Raw genomic sequence first — 21,462 nt, forward strand, 5'->3', positions numbered from 1 at the left:
GTATGGTTTTATCAACTATTTCATGTAGCTATAACTGCACTTGTTGCCTCCACGTGCACCCATACAGTTTTTTGTCAAACAATAAAGAACTAAAACAACCAAAATCATATTTTTAATCTTAACTAGTATTTAAACATTATAACTGGCTTCAGGGCTATCCAATACACAAGACAATGCAGTGTATGATTTTTACTTACTCTGTCTTTTTCAAATTCTACCACTTCTGTTTCCCATTCCAGAGAATCTGTGTCTATGGCTGAGTCATGGGAACTGTGGGCCATCAGTTGACGAAATCTGGCCTCCTTTTCCAATTGATTTTCCATCTTTTCCCTAGGCAAAGAAAATTATTACTTGCAGACACAGACAACCCCCTTTTCAATAAACTGAAAAATAATGGTAAGATTGTGATGGATATTATATTTGGTTTTCTAAATCACAAATCCAAGCTGTCAAAAATTTCTTTCGGCTTCTGTCTTTCCAATATTTTTGGTCTGCTCTCAAATTGACTTTCCATTTCTATATACTGTCTTAACATAGTCTTACATTTTTTGCAATATTTTTACATGACTAAGTGCACAACCAGGTTTATCACATCTTCCAAAATGCATTTAATTTACCCTCAGATGAGATTCATTAGTATGTAGGGCATGATAAATACCAATGGCAAAACATCTCCCATAAACCAGTGAGTAAACAGTTGAGAGGAACTAGGCTGCAGTTGATGATAAGACTTCAGTGAAAGGATACAAATATTGCTTAAGTGCATCTCCACAGCAGGAAGTTTACACTAGGAGTCTCATTAATAAGATAAAACAGATACTGTCCAGCATAATAATTTCCATGATAACTAAAAATATAGGCATTGTTTCCACACACAACAACATGAATGCATGCTGCCTACAGCTGCAACAACATATGGCTCTCTTAAGAACACAGCTAACAAACCAAAGTTTTCATCACCAACTTTAATGCAGTTTGGTCATTTCTCTAACATACTTCAGTTCCTTCAGTTCACGAACAGCATCATTTTTCTGCTTTCTCATGTCATCCAGGTTGCGCAGAGCTTCAGCCAAGTCACTCACAGCTCGGTCTCTCTCCCTCCTTAAGTTGTCACACAAAGTTCTTCAAAAGAAAAAGGTTTCAATCTAGTTACTTAAAATCTTACTGAAGTAAATGGCTTTACCACATTGTATAGTTAATGTAAAATTTCAAAGAGCAGTTTCAAAAGGTTTCTATCTACAAAATAAAAAATGATAAGGAAGAAAAAATGACATATGCTAGGTGTTAATTCTTCATCCCTTTCAGAATCTTATTTCTATTTATCTTCTTTAAACTAGCAGAAAAAAACCTTATTTAAGTATTTTTCTTAGTTCCTTAGATATATTTAGTAGCAAATTTGTTGGATACTTTTGATGCATGTCCCCATAGGCAAAGAATTACGTGCAGGACTAGAGCTACAACAGGATTATTAGTATAGCATGCCTAAAAGATTGCATGATTGGCTGGTCCTACACAGCAGTGCTGATAGACTGAAGGGTATTTACTAGAGACATTTTGGTTATGAAAGCACAGAAAATGACAAAGATCTTGTAAGGTGCCCTCAATATTTTTTAAAAAAATCACCATGTGACAGCTAATGCAGAGGAAGTGCTGGCAAAATGCAGCCATCCTAGAACTGCATCAGCTGTGCAGCCGGTGTTACAGAGATCACTCAGGTATCATCTAGCAGTTGTTTACCGTATGCTTTCCCTTTCTGCAACAATCTTATCCCGCTCTTGAAAGGCCCAATCCCTCCTACACTTGGCTACTTCTGCTTCCTGGACAGCTTCCTTTAGTTCTTGTGACATTGCCTCATATTGCTTCCGAAGCATTTCAATTTCTTTGTTTGCTCTTTCTATGTCTAGGGTAGCAGAATCTTGTATCTAGGAATTAAGAAACAGATAAGTATTTTAGGCACAATTTTTAGATACATATGCACAAACAGCTTTTGCTATCTTTATGTTGCTGGATGTATTAAATTCTTATGATTTAATGAAAAATATTAATTTATTTCAGCAACAACTTTGGGAGCGTTGAGAGGAAAGATAAAACCTGCTGAAATGCATTTCATCCAGCAGCACACAAATTGGTACAACTACATGAATAAGAACCCTCACTTGAAAATAACATCAGTGAATGTGTCATATTTCAGAGATGGCATTCTGTGCTTCAATCTTGATCTGCTTAGCAGACAGGAGAAACCTTCAAGTACGCTTAGAAATCAAGATACACTACCATATGCAACTGCATATAGTATATATATAGTATAGACAGACACCACATATTTCCCACATTAACACCTATTATTTACCCTGAGACAACAATCCCAATACTTGGGATCCATACAGGTCCAAAGTAATGAAACTGAAGAGCAATGGAATTGAAAGAAAGTTTTTCTTTAATGCTTCTTGTTTTAGATAAGAATTACTTTATTCTAAAGTTAACTTGTCCCTCCCAAAACTCCCTATTTTGAATAAGAGAGATGGTGACAACAGTAAGACAAATACACAAAGAAAACTCCAAGCTTGCAGCACAATAACACAAGCCAACTACAACAGTACAGCCCATCAGAAGCTGTGGGCTTGCAAACAACTGTGTGTGGTTAATTTCAAGAATGTAAATGAAACTAATCAATCTAGACCTATTGACTTACAATTTGGTTAAAATGTAAACTTTTTCTTTTCATATTTACAAACAATCTTAACACAAAGCACAACCACATTTTTTCCAAACAAGAATTTCTGTCAGTATGTCTTGAAGAACATACATGCACATGTTTGTATTTTAGAGTGACTTGAGAAAAAGAGGGAGGACTCCCAATGTGTCCAGACCTTTAATGTCTTGCAAGTTACTGACTTAACTAAGGTAAGAAAGAAAAAGGCATCATTAAAGGCATCACTTGCAATACCTGACGGGCTTGATAATATTCCCTCAGCAGATGGTCTCTCTGGATGATAGCTTCTGTTCTCTCTTTCCTGGCAACATCTCTTTCTTCCTTCACTGTCTCTATATCCTTGCAAGCTTGATCAAGTTCCTTCTGGGCCTCAGCTTTGTCCTTCACTTCATGACAGTATTTTTCCAGTAACTCATTCCTCTCACAAATCGCTCGATCTCTTTCCACTAGAGCAGAGTTTAGCTCCTAAAACAAGATCCATTGTTTGTAGTAGGTTAAGTTCAGAAGGAAATAGTTCATCTTTCCAACTGAATACATGTCATGACACCTTGAAAGCCTAAAGATTTACCACTAATGTTCTGAATAATGGGGGCAGATCACATTACATACAAGTAAGTACTAGCAAAGAATATTAAATGTGGTATTAAAAATATCACACCATCACATGAGCACAGTGCTTTGTCAGAAGTAAGCAAGATTCTGGGAGCACTGATAGCTTTGAGGAACCTAAATGAGAAAAGGTTATTAATCAGACAGACTTGGTGTTTTTTAAAAAAAATTGTTGTTAAATATGTCAAAGGGTAAGAATACATCACAAATATTTTTTAAAAACTGCTTCAGTTTTACAGGACTGAAATAATGTAGATAATTTAGCTACGTAAGCATCTTACAGCTTCTCTATAAACTTTAAAGGAACCTTAAAGTTATATGCCATTAAGATAGCAATGTGCTACAGAAGGTTGAAGATAAAACTACAATATTCTATAAAGTGGAATGACAGCACATCTTAAGTGTGGAATTCAACTGCATTGTAATAAAAAATATAAGGCAAATGTAGTAGTGTTCTAAAATAATATCTGCCCTTCTAGAATTATTTAAATTAGACATCCCATTAGAAGAATGGGTCATTGAAACAATCCAATTTCATGCCACTACATTTTCAAGACGGCTCAGGTCTCTAGAAGCATTCAGTCAATGTCTACAAAGCAGTCCTCCTACACATAGGCACTCCTAGCTGGAAACTACTGATGTTTTGATTGCTAAGAGCTCACCAGAGACAGCTGGCATCTCAAAAGCAAAAGAAAAAGTTGAAGTGCTTAAGGATAGAAAAACACTATGTGAAACTGATTTTAATTTTATTTTCTTCTACAGTTTGCAAAGAATAAAACTGAATACTTAAAGCGCAGTTGACAATTGCATTTTGCCGTACTAAGAGAATTGTTTTTGAGATGTGCATCTAAGTAAGGCTAGTCAGACTTTTAACAATGACATGAAGAGAGCCATTTCTGCTGTAGAGTGTAGATGAGCACTGAATTAATGACTCACTCTGTAGATGAATCTCAATTACCATAACACCCAAGTGCTTTTAACACCAGTGAGACCTTCCTTGCTCAGTAATTCTGAAGAGAGAAAAATCCCTGAACTGTCTGTTGTTGCAGGCTAATTTTAGTACTGAAACCAGAATTTTGCACAGTTTAACTAGAGATTGTATAAAATCTGCATTCAATGTGTGTATAAAACTTACACAATAATATTAAGTCTTTTTCCACAAGCAGTTGAGATAAAAGTCACCAAGGCTGAGGGAAAGTTCTCAGCAAGACCTTCACTAAACAAGAATTTACAGTCCTTTGAAGTGTTTGGAAAAAAAACCACACCACCACAGTTTAATTCAGCACACTCAATATAAACCATCTGAATAGGAGCAGGCATTGCCTCTGGTGGTCAGTGATAAAATTTCACCTCTGTCTTTTTCCTAAGACATTTGCACAAAATTACAACTACACAGCACAGGGGAATGCACCACATTTGGCACTAACTAGAACAGCTTCTGTTTGATAACAGTAGAGCAGTTTGAGTTGAATGATTCTGAATTTGTGAATTATTTTTATATTTTAAGGAAGTTCTCACACCTGAATATAACATAAGGACAAACTACAACAGAACAGTTAAACTGAGGGGAAAACTGACTACCACTGAAATGAAACATAACATTCTAAGTATTTGCCAGAGTAAAAAATTATGCAAAACAAAAAAACACCATTGGAGAAAAGAGAGGGGGAAATCTGTAACATCCAACCCCTGGCTTTGATTGGGTAAGTTCATTAGACCTTAATCCTAAATTGTCCATTAGTGGAAAATACTGAGATTTCTCCTATAATTTATAAATACCAAATTTGTACATTTTAGATGTCTATTAAACCAATAAGTTTGGGCATGTGTTACTAATAAAAGCTTACATGTCTAACTTGGAAATTAACTGTGTGATCTCAGCAGTAGCTGCTCAGATATAATGTTAAAAAAAAAAAAAAAAATCAACCTCTTCTCCATTTCAGTTGCTTTACAATTTCTCTAGGATACCAAAGATGCACTAGAAAATACAAGCTTCAGGGGAGAAACTACATTTAAAATTACCTAAATGAGTTCAGTGCTGTTTTAAACAATCAATGAGCACTACATTATAGAGCACTTAGAGGTGCCATGTATCACAGGCAAAGTGAAAGCCACTATGTTGCCTTTTCAAGGAGCACCAGAACAACTATGCACAGAGAGGGCAATCCCACTTACAGGGGACACATTTCAGGATACTATTTCAAGTCAATTGATGCATTGATTGACACATTTTTTTAATATATCAAACCTTTTCCTGGGAAGAGTCATGGCTACAAGAAAGAAAAACAGGAACAACAAGACAACTCAAGTAAGGCTATTTTACACCTTTCAGAATATTACAGCAGCAGTTATTTCTGATGTCTGAAGGGCCACTTCTGGGAGTGAAGAAAAGTACGTGTCTCTGCCTTGCCAGCACCACACTCCCCAGTCCTAGGCTCTTGCTGGTTCTTGTTCAAACACCCATTTAAGTCAATACCCATGCATTTAAAACTTTAATTCCCTATCCCTTAAGGCACTTTGGCAAATTACTCATAGTGCCACAATGACAGAAAAAACAAATTGGAACAGAACAACTAATTGTGGCTATTTCTGTGAATATTCCTAACCTACCCAGATCCCACTGAAATCAAGAGATGTTTTGATTGGCTTAAATGCTTTGATGAAAGTAGAAGAGGTATGAAACATATTAAAACCTCACTCACTGTAGAGCTGAATTACTGAGCTGACAAATATGCAGGGCTGGAAAATATGACTTCTAAGCACCAGAATTTAGTCATACTTAGAAGCTCTGATGCCACATGTTCACTTATGTTCCTCAAAAAATAGTGTTATTTATTTAAAAGAAAGCTCCACCTTTAATTTTTTGTAAGAATATTTTGTTCAGATGTAATGCTCTGAAAAGACTAAAATAAGATTTATAGGCAACGGAATACATTTGCTTGTATATATTTCATGCTGAATTAAGTATTTGTAAACCAAATAGCAAAGTGAATGCATGTCAGCAGAAATGAAACTCAACAGCAAACTGTTGTGCAAATAATAACACCTTCATTCTGACAGGGCTGTTAAACAAGCATTTCAAGAACATATTGGAAAGTTCCGGTTTTACACACTTTAAGGCATGCCTAAATTCTAAAGAAAAAAAGTCTTGAAAATATCCCCTTTAACTTAGAGGCAGTAGAAGGGCAAATGAGTAAGAACAGGCATGTCAGCACAGGCTTTGCCGAAGCATTCAAGATTACTTGATCGTGTACTGTTTTAAGTCACAGCAGAGAGTATCCAGCGGTTCCTGTAGAGGTTAAAGGTTTAAAATAATGGACATTCAGAGCTATATTATTATAGAAAGTATTACTTAAGAAGATTTAAAAGACTAACATAGCAAAGGAAAAGATTTATAATATGCAGGACAGAATTAAGTGTATAGGAAATTTCAGCAGGCAGGTACTCTGTTCAAACATGGAAATTGACAGTAAAAAGGTATTGTATAGGAAAACATCAGAACACAATTCCCTCTTTGCAGTGGATCCTGTTTTCCATTAATCAGTTATACATTCCTGGTTCCAGCATCAACAGCATACACCCATTTCCCTTCCCCACTAAGACAATAGCTTAGTACCTGTCTCAAAGCTTCCATCTCTTCACTGGCCACTCGCTTCTCAGAAGAAGTGTTCTTCAGCTTGGACTCAGCAAGCTCCAGTTCTGTTTGCAGCTTATCTACCTCTTTGATTACTTGATCCCTCTCACTCATGATGAGGCGGTACTCATTGAAAACTGAATCCCTCTCTTCCTTGTATTTTTCTGCATCCTTGGCTGCTTTCAGCTGCATTGTTTTGAACCTTGTCACCTCTGACTGTAATCTCTCCATCTCTCTCTGCAACTCTTTGTTCTGTGCTGTGGCATTGCTTAGTTCCTGCTGTACTGATTCAAACCTGAAAACAAGCAGAAACATCAGTAAGACACTTCTTACTCATTTTCATACATTAAGGATTTGGCTGGGTAACCACATGTATCCATGGATAAAACATAATGCCAGAGGATTTGTTAGAAAATGTATTCTCTATGCTGCAAAATAACCACTGCTTTAGGAATGTTAGCGAACCTTAAGGAATAGTACAGAACCTATTTAAGGACTGAACTGTAACAATTATAAGGAACCATTTACGAAAGTGGAGAAAACCATTTTTGGCTTTGGTCTGTGGGAGTTGTGTATCACCCCTAATAGTCAATGAAACCATTCCTAACACACCCATGGATGCTCTCTGCAGTCCTCACGCGTGCTGATGTCCTTCCCACCCCATATGGTTAACTGTGCAGGCTTGGCACCAAGGAGCAGAGTGGGGGTAAGTGTGCTATGAGTGTCTGTGCCCTTGTATTTTAACATGTGTGCTGCTCATAGTAGCATCTTCTCAGTGAAGCAAGACTCCCAAACACCTGCAGCCAGAGAACTCTGCTCCTCCCTAAAGCCCTGTCTCACAGTCCTCCACAGTCTGCAATTCTAACACCATGAAAAGTTAACTTAGGCTTGAGATGATCTTCATTTGTGAAACATCTGTAGAAATTATTGATTTGCTTTTAGTATTTAAATAAGGACATATATACACAGGCTTGCCATGAGTTAAAGAATTTGTTTAGAACAAAGCCTGAGGTTTAACAAAGTTCTGGTTATATTTGACTCATGTATCTACAACTAAAAATAAACATAGGTTGAAAAGTAGAGTATGCCTTCCTCACACAGGCTAAACAATGGTTAAAATTCCTCATAAAATTCCAAAACTGTAAATAGGAAACCCTTTTCGTAAGAAAATTTCTCCACCAATTCTCCAAATTAGCAACCCCATCACACATTCTAGAATCTTCCAGAAAATTTTATATAAATACACATGCTTACTTATCACAGCAAGATTACATACACTAGAGGAAAATTTTAGAAAAAATATTAGAAAGGTATTTATGATTCTAGCACAACGGAAGTAAGATGCTACATTAGCATTGATAAGTCAAAGGTATGAAAATTCAGTTATACCTCCTAAGAGAGGATGAATATTGCTGCTGGAAATGAATTGCTGTGTCCCTTTGCTTCATGAGCATGTCAATCTGTTTCTGCAGACGCCGGTTCTCCTCCTCAGCCTGCTCCAGGCGGCTCAGGTCCGTGTTGTGGCTCGCGATCTTCTCGTTGTACCGTTTCCTCAGGGCGTCGTAGTCCTTCTTCACGCCCTCCAGCTTGTCCATGGCCGTGTCGTAAAGTTTATTCAGTATCTCTGATGATCCATTTTGCTTCATAACCTTAAAAAAATGCCAGGAATCCATAACCTTTACTGCTAATCAGTTCAAGAAATTTGATTTAGAATGTATACATAAGAAACAGAATTAGAACAAAAATATATAGACCAATTTCAGTAACCTTTTATTTTTTAATGACTAAGGAAATACTGAACTTCTTTCAAGTGCCACTGTTATTCTAAGCATTATTACATCTGCTTTCTGTTGAGTTAAACATCTGCTTTATCACAAGAGCACAAGTGTATGAAAATCTCTCTTATGGCAATTGTTATGAACACCTATTAAAACCAAGTTGTTTTTGAAGAACTTGTAGTTTTAACAAGAGGCAATCACTACTTGATCACCAAGATGACAGTGGCAATTCAGGAGATGCCCACGAGGTGGCATTCATGATAGGTTGCCTGTACCCTCTGACTTAATTAAATAATTAAAAGCATAATGAAAATAAGATCTACCCAAAATATGTTATACACTCGGGCATATTATTTTAATATTCATACAATATTTCATCTGAGAACTTCCCACAGAGGTCTGGGTTTCAAAAAGCATACATAAAAGATGAACAGGAAGAGAAAAATCCATTTAAACATGAATAAAGCCTGACCTGAATCTTAGTTTTAAATTAATTTACATCAACGTAGGAATCTTTCTGTAAACTGCAACACTGATGATACATGACCAGCAGCAACATAAAGTCCTAATGAGTGTCAGCAAATCTAGTTCTTGTTCATTCTCAAAAGGCAAAAAATATGCCTGAAATAAAGCAGTAAGCTTTTTTGTTGTTGTTCTATGCTTCTTTTTTCTGGTTTTGTCTTTTAAATTGAAATCTGGCCCTGATGGAGCAGTGCGAAGAAACAGGAATACTCTATATAGAGAGGTGCCAAGAATTATATAATACTGACAATTAGCCTACAGAGGTATCCCTAACTATCTGAAAATAAAATAGGATTGAAGAACTAGAAGGAAGACAGAAGAAAACATGAGCACTGTAAAAATTTGAAACCCAACATGCAGCAGCTATGCTGCACAAATGGGCTCCTCATCTTTTGTAACTTATATTTGAATAAGGACCAGTTCCTGAACACGGAGGAACCTGGATGCCTGCAGACGAGAAGGGAAGGGGAGAGCAAGAGCCTGCCCACTCTTCACTGCCCAGAGGTGAAGGCTAACAACTGTCACTGCTAATAAACCACTTGGCTACACAGGCAAGATAACAGAACAAAAGTTCTGCAGCCTGACACTGGTCTCCTTTAACTAGCCAGGATATATAAAAGTGGCCCTGGAACAAGACTGCACTTGGGCTATTTCCACACATATCAAAATCCTCAATGGATTCAGCAGCACAAGCCACACAGAGCTGGACACATGATTAGCCAGCATGCTTCAGTGAACCACTTCAGATAAGCTGAACACGTGGTAAACTGTAGGCATATGTAAAACGCAAATACATAGACTTAAACCCAAGAAAGCCATTTTCCTCAAGACTACTTCCCAAATGAGTTTACGAACAGCTTTGGCAACAAATTATTTAGCAATTCAAATAAACCACTTTTCACTGTCCAAAGCATATATAGAATGTCTTTATGTTGAAAACACACTAAATAATTAAAGAAGACTCAATACACAAGAAATTTGATGGAATTCAGCATAAACTTGCTAACCCAGACCTACCAAAGGAAGATGGAGACACCAGTGCAATAAACATCTCCCATTCAAAATCCCAGTGAAAGAAAGTAAATAGTCCCAGCTGGCCCAAGGAACACAGCCATGGCAACATGAAACTCCATATGTGAGCAGCAGAAACTTAAGCTGGTCAGCTGCTACACAGCAAATCCATGACAATCCCACACAAAGAGTAATTTGATCAAAAGCTTGTGCTCTCTGAGGCCACCAAGATGCATTTTGTTATGGCCTAACAATGAAACAACACATCAGAGGGATCAACAGAGAGTTAGACTAATTCATATGAGAAATTACAGGGACAAGATAAGACTTTGGCACCCCTTCAAGACACCATGAATCACTCTGACAAGCTGAGAAATGGAGTTAGACGATTTTCCCACTAAGAGTCACATACATCATTTTCTTTAAAGGTTTAATCATGATGTTGACATAAGACTGGATTTCTTTAAATCAACCCTGACAATGATACATCAGCCTCCTTCTGTGCTTCCACATAATTCCAAGCTTCAGGACAGAATGGCAAAGAAGAACAGCCTTCTCTCAGAGGTTTTGCATCCTTACTTTGCAGACTGGGAAACTGAGGCACAGACTAATTATGCTATTTGCCCAGGATGACACAGTAAATAATTTCTGCTATCTTCTGAACCGATCCACTAAACAGTTTCACACCACAACTCAAAAGCCAGTGTTAGAAAAATGGATAAAAAGGAAGAACCTATCTTCACTCCTCCTTGCACATCTTCAAGCACCTCCTAAAGTACCATTCAGCACATCCAGCTTGCTTTGACCTTTGCCCCTCCTGCCCTAGCAAATAATTATTTTGGCTTGCATAGATTTTGCTTCTGAAGCCTAATGTTTGACTTGCAAGTTTGCCCTGTGATTGAGCCTACACACAGCGAACCCAGATACTCTGTTTAACCATTCCACATGCTACTGTAACAATTCTAACTAAATGAACAGACTTTTTCCTAGGTAACAGTGGACCTGATACAACCAGTTGCTCCTTAACATTACTGTTTTTTAAATTTCTAGAATATGTGAACAACACTGACCTGGAAACAGTGTGTGATACAAATATCTGAAATGTCCAACTCTTCCAGTCCTGAAAATTTTGTCTCTTTTTGTTTCAAGTTCAAAAACATGAATCAACTTTTTGCGATTCTTCCCAAAAAATCAACAACAAACATTGCATGCAAGTTTAAAGTAAACCCTGCTCCCATAAAAATACCTTAGGAAAACAGTAATCTTTTTAATCACTTTGCAACTTCCAGTTAGGTTTCTGATGCCTTTCTACCCATTAAAAAAAAAATCATGCAAATACCATCTTCATGTACACTTTTTCATCTCTGCATTTAAATACACTTTTTTTTTTTTTCCAGTTAAACAAAGAATATTAATTAGTAATCAAAATGTCATTATCTCCCCAATACTGTACAAGGCAAGGAGGCTGTTTGGGACCCATTAAGACACTCTAAAGGCAGCAATGCTGCACAAGCCCACTTCTCTGTGGCAGGAAGAAGCCAAGATCTCTTCCAGCACAGGCCGTGGCTCACCTGCTGCTGCTGGCTGCGCAGGTCTGTTATCTCCTTCTGATCCTCATCGTGCAGCCTCTTCATCTCCTCACAGGACTGCTGCAGGTGGTTGTGCTCCCTCACCAGCTGCGTGTTCTTCCTCTTCAGGGTGTCCATGTCCTCCTTCAGCTGGGACTGGTCGCTCAGCAGCCGGCTGTGCAGCGTGCTGTCAGGGCACACAAAAAACACTCTGAGAGGCCAGCTTGCAAGGACAAAGTCCTGGAGGAATTCATTTCAAGCATGAGTTTCCTACCAAGAAAGCAGGTCAAACTAACTCAGTTCTGCATATTTGTGTATTCCAAGCACCAGGGAAAAAAAAAAAAAAAGAAAAAACAACCAAAACCAGAAACCAACAGGGGCTTAAGTGTGAAAATACACAGACATACACAGCACCCTTAAACCTCATCAGAAGAGATGATGGATTTATGCCACCTGTCAGTGCCATTTCATAGCCATTAAAAGCAGGCAGACAAACACAAATGTCATAATATGATGATTCTTGAGATAATAGCCATTATCCCACCACTCATTTCCACTTTGTCTTGAGCTCCTCAGCTGAACAGCAGCTAAACAAAGCACAGATGAAAATGACAAAAATCTCCTTGTGTGCTACTGTTTCAAAAACATAAAAACCATTAAGTTATCAAAAAAACCCCACAACCAAGAAAACCATAGTGTGTGTGTTTCAACTACACTCAAGATAAAAATTTCCTCCAAAGTTCATTATGGCAGCTATAATTATTGAAATAAATACCCTCTCACTTAAACAGCTGAGAGCCACATGAGGAGGCTATCATCCAGATTAAAATGCAAGCTGCAAGCCTAAAATTATACTAAAGCAATGCTGAAAAACAGCAGATAAGTCAACTGAATCTATTTTACTACTACAGATCAAAACTTAAGTTTTGAATACTGACAAGTATTTCTATTGTTGAAACAGAATGATTCCACTTAAACTCTCATACTTGCTGGTATTTACATATTTAAATATGTATTTATATATAAAAATTTGTGTTCTAAGATATGTTGCATTTCTTTCTCATGAAATGAAGTACTAATGCTCCCTGCATAGAATGACCAAAGCATTAAAAAATTTTCCTTAAAATTAGAACACCCTGCTAAAAAGAAAAGCATTTTCACAAATTATATTCCCAATTATATTCCCACAATCAAGCAAATGTCATCTTTGCATGCAGATTACTAACCTGCTGTCATTCAGATTGCAGTGCAAATGATAAAGTCTTTAGAAGGCAAACATTTTTTTTAAAAGAACACAAAGGTTTAACAACTACTGCAGGAGAAAAGAACAGCTGAATTAAACCTGTGTTATAACTTACACAGATTGTCACAAGAACTACCACGATGTATTAAAAGAGAGTAAGAAATTCCATTCTCTTGGATTATATTCTGCTCTCTAGCTTGACAGTAAAACTGTTAGATTGCAACTTCAAATCAGTAATCAGGCTTCCTTTTTTGATCCCATGAACACACTGGAGATCCTATCTCAAACTCCTAAAACAGGCAGGCCATACTTGATCATTTCAAACAGGCCAGAAATGTTTTATCTTATGGATTTTATCTATCTTGCAATTTAAGTGGAAAAACAGGATTAAAAAAAATTGATTACCACATTCTAATACTGTTTGATAGGGCACAGACTGGTAAACTCTTACCTTGAACAGCTTTACTAATACTTACTGATAAAAATCTGCCTCTTTTGCTGCTTCTTCACACCTTTTCAGTGTCTTGGTATGCTGATTCTGCAGAGACTGTAGGTCTGACATGGCCTTCATACACTGAATCTTCAGCCTTTCATAATCATGATTGGGTTTTGGACTAGGCCTACCATAGAAAAAGAATATGGGATCAAACAGCAGGTACCAAAGTGAATGGAAAGCCTGGGAAATTATTATCCAATAGAAGTGTTATCACACAACTGTTGACACTTAGGTTATAATATGTGTTATTTTAAATACTGACCAATTCCCTTTAAGATGCAGCTACTAATAAAAAGTCACTGAGTTGAACTTACATTAATTTTATATTGCAATGTAACATCCCATAATGGGATGATTCTGTCTAATTACCACTAACATGGCCAAAAATACTGAACCTGCATGTTCCTCTCTTCTGAGCAGCAACACCAGCACAGAACATGACAAGAACGAGCTCATCACGGCACACTTGGCTTTCCTGGGCCACCAAATTCAAGTGGCAGTGACAAAGCCCAGACCCGCAGTGAGGGCAGGGCTGGAAGAGGCTGCCAAAGTCAGCTGGGTGTGAATGGAGGCCTGGGCTAAACAAAGCTTCTCAAAGGCAGCATCTAGAGGACCTTGTCTTTAACTCCCTAGGAAGGACAGTTAGACTTGAGACAAAGACTTCCAAAGGAATATCAAACACAGACATCTGTGCTGGCAGAGTTTGACCAAGTCATTGTGCTGAATTACACACCTGTTTGTGTGCTACCATATTATTTTAAGCTATGATAAATAATGGGAAAACATGTCAGTGTCTACCACACATTTCTATAAGATAATTATTTGAACAAAATTTGGGTTATTAGTAATCTCCAACACAATATAATCTCTGACAAGCATTTTTCAAAATAAATGCCAAAATCTATCAAAATAATTTTTTTTACTCAAATTTCTTTTGGATGATTGGGAGAGCAATTTTCTAAAACAATCTACATGGTCAAGCAATTGACAGCATAGATTATGTCTAGAATGTACAGTACTTGTACATGATACCTTTTTTGTAGATTAGAATTAATTAGATTTGTATATATGCTAGAAACTAAATTAGCAGGATTATATCTTCTTGCTTTGTAGCACTAAGCTTCTAAGAGACTGAATTGAATTGTTCCTCCTCTGTACAGTCACAGGATTTTTCACACCATTGAATTTTCTAGTTTCAAAATGAAGCTTCTGACATCTGTCCCTGTATCATCTCCTGAGTCTCTTATAACCCCACAGGCAATGAGAAAAAAAACCAAGCAAACCATCAAAAGAGGAAACTAATGCCTCCAAAAGAAAACAATTGCTTTCTAATTCAACTCTGCTTTTTCTCATATCAGATTTGCTCCATTGCTGCACAGATCACTCTTCCTCCCTCAAACCTCAGACTCCTCCAAATGGCTTCTCTGTAAGCACAGCCTGAAAAGCAATCAGAATTTTCTTTGCCTCATACAAAAACCAGCAACATGGATTCTGGAACTGAAATGCAGCTGGCAATTGAATCAAAATGAAAATGGTTTTGCACTACTGAAGTGGTAACAGTTGTTAGAAAAATAATAATAATAAAAAACTAAAACCTAAAAAAAGAAATGCCAGCCACATCTGGTTCACAGATTTTCTGGGAGTGTGTGTATGATATAAGGTACTTTTTGGCAACTCAGCTGCATATGGGTTGCTGAATACTGAGGCCTTCGAATGTAATTCCTCCTTTTCTCCTTTCTCTAGAGAAGTGCTTCTGGGGAGAAAAAACAAAAACTCCCTCCTTGATTAAAAACTTGACCAACAATTAAAATCCAAAATCACATAAATCAAATGTTCAAGTCTTGCCTACAGGGGTGTCTTTTATGGTATTTTTAAATTCATTCTTGATGGGTATCAAAAACTGTATCTTACACATACAGTATTACACTTATCACTGCAACTAGTGAAGGGTTATTCTTTTAAAATTCAGATGTAGTTAGCATAAGTTAATCTTGATTTGAAATGTTTACACCCTTGACAGAATCATTAAAACCCAAGTTATTGATTTAAATTAGACCTCAGGGTGAAATTATTGAAAGTAGATACCATCTGTCCACCACAGTCTTAAATGACAGCATTAACTGGAGTACAGTTTTACTCTCAGCTGTGACATCAAGCTTACTGCAACCTATTAACTGTTGATGTTCATATTAAACTATTAGGCCAGTCTGAAAGCTATGGTGAAACTTGTTCTACAAGTCTAACATCCATCATGTGTGTTTTATATGTTGTTGAAGTAACACTAACACTATTTTAAAAAAAAACCAACCAAACAAAAATCCACAACCAAAACCAACCAACCAACACCCAAACCAACATTAAAAACCCAACAAACCACCTATGAACATATGCAGACCACAAAGGTAACTACACAAGTTAGCCAACCTACACAGCGAGGAAAGACCAACAATGCCACCAACATTCTGCATTCTACCTCACATACAAGAAATAAAAACCACATGGATATCCTAGGCCATATGTTCCACACTGCTGTTCTAAGGCTTTATGTCTCAGCAAGAAAAACAGGAATAAGAGAAGAAGGAATATTGGTGAGAAGTCAAAAATCAAAACTGTTGCAAGAAAACACTCAATTCAACTGCATGTAGTGGCTGACTCTTGTTTAAGCAAGACCACCAGAGTTTTATGCTAAAATGCCCCAGAAAATACTAAAAGCTACAATTTCAATAAAGGAGAAGTATCAGTTACTACTTTGGAAGTACTTGTTCAAACATTAGCAAAACTTAAAATGCTAGTGTCAAAGGCCCATAATCCTTCATGCTATAGTGGAATTACCCTGGCTGTAAAACAAGGCCACAGCCAGACTGACATTTACATATAACTGATGCTCACATAAAAGCTAATGCCAACCACAGGTCCAATTCTGTGGGCACTCCTACCTAACACCTTCTAAGGAGTTATCATTTACTAATGTAACTGCAACAATTATTACAGATAACACAAAAAACAGTCTCTTATGAAACACAATTTTCAGGGCATTTATTCGTGTTGTGGTTCTCTTCTACTGTTACTATTATGTGAGTAATAACAGCAGGTTTAAGTCTATAAAGTGCAACTTGAGCATGGTAAATTACTTGGTCAACCCTTCACCTAATCTCCAGCACACATACACACACACAGTCACTGTCAATCCACAGGCACAGCGTGAGCAATCCTACTCCTGGCCAGCAGGATGGCACATGCTGATCTGATTCAGCACATCACAATCCACTGCTGTGGCACCTCTGCCACTGCTCTAGACTTAGTCAACATTTGCTTTGGAAAACAGCTCTCTGTTTTGCAACCTCCTCAGCCAGCACAGTCCAGACCCAAATGTTCTGTGAGCTATTGTGAGGCATCCAAGGTGACGTGCCAAGGTCTGCCTCTGCACCACCTGTGTTTGGTACAGCCATAGTTACAGCAGCACACACAGCCAGGAAAATAAAGCCAGGGTAGTAAAAGTCACCACCCACATCATCATCTCTCAGCTTTCACACTTCAGTATTAACATTTTACCAAGTCTGAGCTTGGACTCCTGGAGGGATGAAGATTAATTTTGTAAGAGGAAAGAATTCAAAAAGTAAACAAAATACCAGTAAGATTTCAAAAAACAGAGATGTGTATGCAGGTGGGAGCAGTAGTTGCTTTTACACTGAAGAAAAAGTAAGTCAATAAAAATCTTCATTCATTTCCCACTCTTGAAATGTTTGATTGTTTGGAAGCCAGCATTCTCCATCTAACACATACTCTGTCCAGGGACTGCCCAAATGCAAGGTTTACTTTGATGGGCTGTTCTGGAAGCTGTAAACGTTCATGTTTTATACAATATACAAATCCTATACTGAAAGTAAAGGATTGATTTGAGAAAGGAAAACTAGGGCAGGCTAGAGGACAGCTCATCAGAACTTTATTAATAGCATCCTGGATTATGCAGACGATTATTGTGAGCTATAAAATCCTCTATGCCTAAGCTCCAGTAACTTCAAAGAAGAAATCCTTCTATTTAACTAACTGGAAGCTGAGCAGAAGATGTTGACATTTGACAATCTTTTCCTTTGCCATCCCCACAATGCTTTGAGATGGCTACAAAGAAGATGATGCTCTTAAAGGAGCCCTCAGAACTTAAGGAGGGAGGAAGGGGGCATTAAGATAAGAAGCTATCGAGTTTATAAAACCTCCAGATTCTCTCTATGCCAGTTCACTGGTTCAAATCTTAACCTTCTCATACAGACAAAAAATCTAATTAACCACCTGACCGCATACAGACACAGCTGATTAAGTAACAAGCAGCAACAACATTAAGGTACAGAAAAGTTACACAGGATGGCAACACCTCCCAGAAAATTTGTTCTCTGCTCTTATTTCAGATTCAGTGATACACAATTTTTTTCCAAGGTTCTATACCATATACAGGCAAAAAGTTCTCAGTGTACCCAGACATATTTAAACATTAGCAGATCCTTAACCATTCAAAATAAAATAATTATATTGCCTATCCAAAAAAACCTTTCTTCATAATTAATTTATACTTGGACTACTGTCTTCCTCATAACGTCAGGCCCCAAATTAGAATGAGCTTGACAAGCCTGCTGGCTGTTAAATGACTTAACAAGCATGTTCAATCGAGGAGAATTCCTTATTCTCAACATATTTCTGCTACAAGTTCCCCAACATATGTATACCAGAAAGCTGATCTAAAAAATACTTACTCCACTCAGCAGAAATCCAAACCTCTCTCTTTGCAGGAGCATAGGAATAGCTGAGATTTTTTTCCCTCTCCTCATTTCTGTTCTCTAGCCAAGTATTCTGAGCTATTTCCCTTTCTTCACTCTTGTTTTCAAAACACCAAATACTTCATCCACTGTCCTTTTTCTCTTCCTACAACAAAGCCCATGAAGTCTAAGCAACTTTTTTGCTTTCTTTTCTCAAATAGAGATGAAACCTTCTCCCCTCAGTCCCACAGAAAAACTGCTGGACAAAGTGGGATAGGCACTCAACAGGAAGCTCTGAAACATGGACGTAGCCACTTCACCAGGATGCAAGGAGGTTATAAGCAACATGTATACATTGCAAGCTCCTTGATGCTTTCCAGGCAAGCAAGTGCCAAGGCACTTGAAAACACTATTATTTCACTGGATCAAAGTCTAAATGCAAATGCTGCATTTCCTCCCTGTTTACCTGCAGTCATCGAAGGTGGAGCCAGGGGATGAAAGCGCAAGTTGCTTGCGCAGCTCGTCCCTCTCCCGAGTCACCTGGCGGAGCTGATACAAAATCGTCTCCAGCTTCTCACTCATCTGTCTCGTGTCTATCACGGGTGGTGGAGATGATGCTTTACCAGTCGTACCTGATCAAGAGAGAAATACTTGGCAATGAGCAAACAGCTCAAAAGAACAATACAATTTCACTAAAGAAGTGAACACTAATGTTAAAAAATCCTGTCTTTCTGTCTGCAGAATTCTGTTCAAAAATGAAGCAACTGATATAAGCTCTCACCAGCGAGTTGAAAGAAGAATAACTCCAGTCAGATCCCTTGCTAGCAGAAAGACCCTGTGTTGCGAGTTCAGTTTGCATGGGCAGGTGCCTTGCTTACTCAGGAACTTACAAGCAGCTCAAAAGGCAAGGCAAGTCAGCAATAACAACTGCAAAGACCTCAAACTGACATACTGACAGAAGTCAAGTTCCTTGAAATAAAGGACAATCCCCATGCTTAAAAAAACCCCAAAAAACACTAAAATATCAGCTTATAGACATATCAGCTTATTCCAGAGATAGCAAAGAAACTACTACAGCACAGGGGCTCTTCTCCCCTTTGTTTTTCTAGTAGCACAGAAATACCATTCTGCCATGGGCTACAGAAAACATTTAATGCAATTCTGTGTCTTCATAGTTCACAATTTCTTAGTCTAGTATGTGAAGTTAAGGATTTCACTTAACAACAAATCATGAAAACAGGGCTTAATTTTTAACAACATTGGCTAACACAAGCACATTACAATCACTGCAACTGGACTACACACCACATTTCCTCTACGGGGCAGTCATACTTTAAAGTGTTTTGTGGGACTTTTTAATTCTCAGCTTTCCTAATATCAGAGTTGAACAATGATGGCTACTGTCCTCTCAGACAACTGTGAGAGCACAAGGTTGTCTCCTTCCCAAGAGAACAGAGTCTGGTATATCACGTCCTAACAACTGCTGACAAGTAATTCGACTCTAATTTTAGTTCTGCTCATTTAAAATTAAGTTGTAAATGTAGTTTTGCTCATGTATCTCTCAGACACATGAAAGCAAACTCAAAGATACAGGTCACAGATCTGAAAGTTAAAGGCTTAAACATATACAGGCAATTATTTTCTACCCGAAAGAGAAATTTTATAAAGAGTTTGCAAAATTATACAACTCAAACAAGTTGCTGCCATATGTATTAACTTGTCAAGATGTACCTTTATTAGGCCTTTTTTTAGTTAATTAAGCAACAACAGAATAGAAAAACAATGCTCTCCACTCATTGTCCTTTCAAAGAAAGAAACTCAATATTATTTCACTGGATCAAATGCTAATGAATTGTAAGGACTGGCTTTTTATCCCTAAATCCAGTTCATGAAGGTACTGCAGAATGTAAAAAACCCCTCCAACTTTTCAGCAAAACTACCTGTGCTTTGAAGTTCCCACACCAAAATAACTGCAGTGTCAGGACTATCATATGTACAGCATCTGCAATAACAGGATCTCTGGTTTTATACCTTCCAGCTGCTACTCTAATGACAATTTATGAGCACAGGCTGCTCTTTTAATCTATTTCCTAATAATATATGCAAACACACTAATAGCAAACTGAAGAAATAAAAAAAAGAGCAGAAAGAAAGTACATTCTGGAAAAAGACAAACTCAACATCACTCTGAAGAACTCCCAATGCAGGCTGCTTTTCTTACTATTTTGTTTCATTCCTGCATCTAGACAAAGCCCCTTCGTCCATAAGGACTAAGGATTTTCACTGCCAAAATGAAGTTAGCCTTTCTTTTAGATGAGAAATATTCTACATATTTTTATGGAAAGAAACCAGTAATAATACACATGATACAGGGGATAGAGAGAATAAAAGAAGGAAATAACTAAGTAGATACAAAAAGGCAGAACACATAATCATTTGAAAGAGTTTAGACACATCAATGATAAAGGAATTTCATAAACAATCTAAAAGGTGAAGGCAGACAAATCAAATTCAGGTACTGAGAAGCTGCATGGTCTTTGATAAATTCAGCAGCAACCTGCACATCATCTCAATTGAGCTGACACATCAGAGGATGTGTAACATGGAAAAAATCCCCTTCTCATCCTTACAGAGAGGTTCAAAAGCTTATGTCATCCTGAGGCTGTTTGCAAGCAAAACAGATGAACAGGATGCAAGAGGTCAAGAGGAAGGAGGAAATGAATCAGGAAGGCTGCTGTGCTATCCAGGGAGGAAAGGGCACTGGAGGAACAATGCCCATCACTACTATCACTGCTAACCCCATGGCAGTCCCATGGACAATGTCTGCTACACAAGGCCTCGACAGCACCCAAGGGCTGCCCTGGGGACCTTTAAGCACAATAAAAGCAGGCCAGAGATCTACCTCTGCTCCTCAGCCTCCCCTGACAGCTTTAACAGCATCCAAGTGACAATCTTCTTCAGGCAAGAACATTTGTGCACAGACCAAAACTGTGCCAAGAAAGAAAAGTCTGCTTTAAATAAAGACAGGCTAATTAGCCTTAGGAAAGAAGCTTTTTTCACAATTGTGAAACCATTTGTCCTAGTACCAAAAGGGCTTACTTTTCATTAACTTGTCAATTTTTACAAGTACATCAACAGAT

General features: G+C 37.7%; 1 protein-coding gene across 5 annotated transcripts in view; it reads right to left on the bottom strand.

Annotated features, from left to right (window-relative positions):
* DLG5 (discs large MAGUK scaffold protein 5) overlaps nt 1-21,462 on the bottom strand; it is a 97,075-nt gene that overhangs the window by 31,292 nt on the left and 44,321 nt on the right. For all 5 annotated transcript variants that reach the window (XM_063163873.1, XM_063163871.1, XM_063163872.1 and 2 more), the window contains exons 3-11: nt 18,789-18,954; nt 13,555-13,698; nt 11,839-12,022; nt 8,346-8,605; nt 6,939-7,251; nt 2,948-3,178; nt 1,738-1,922; nt 997-1,122; nt 198-330 (exon numbers count right to left, since the gene is read on the bottom strand). In XM_063163873.1, coding sequence (XP_063019943.1) covers nt 198-330; nt 997-1,122; nt 1,738-1,922; nt 2,948-3,178; nt 6,939-7,251; nt 8,346-8,605; nt 11,839-12,022; nt 13,555-13,698; nt 18,789-18,954 — 1,742 coding nt within the window. The remainder of the gene's footprint in view (nt 1-197; nt 331-996; nt 1,123-1,737; nt 1,923-2,947; nt 3,179-6,938; nt 7,252-8,345; nt 8,606-11,838; nt 12,023-13,554; nt 13,699-18,788; nt 18,955-21,462) is intronic.

This window comes from Melospiza melodia, chromosome 9 (genome assembly GCF_035770615.1).
Source record: "Melospiza melodia melodia isolate bMelMel2 chromosome 9, bMelMel2.pri, whole genome shotgun sequence".
Lineage (NCBI taxonomy): Eukaryota > Metazoa > Chordata > Aves > Passeriformes > Passerellidae > Melospiza > Melospiza melodia.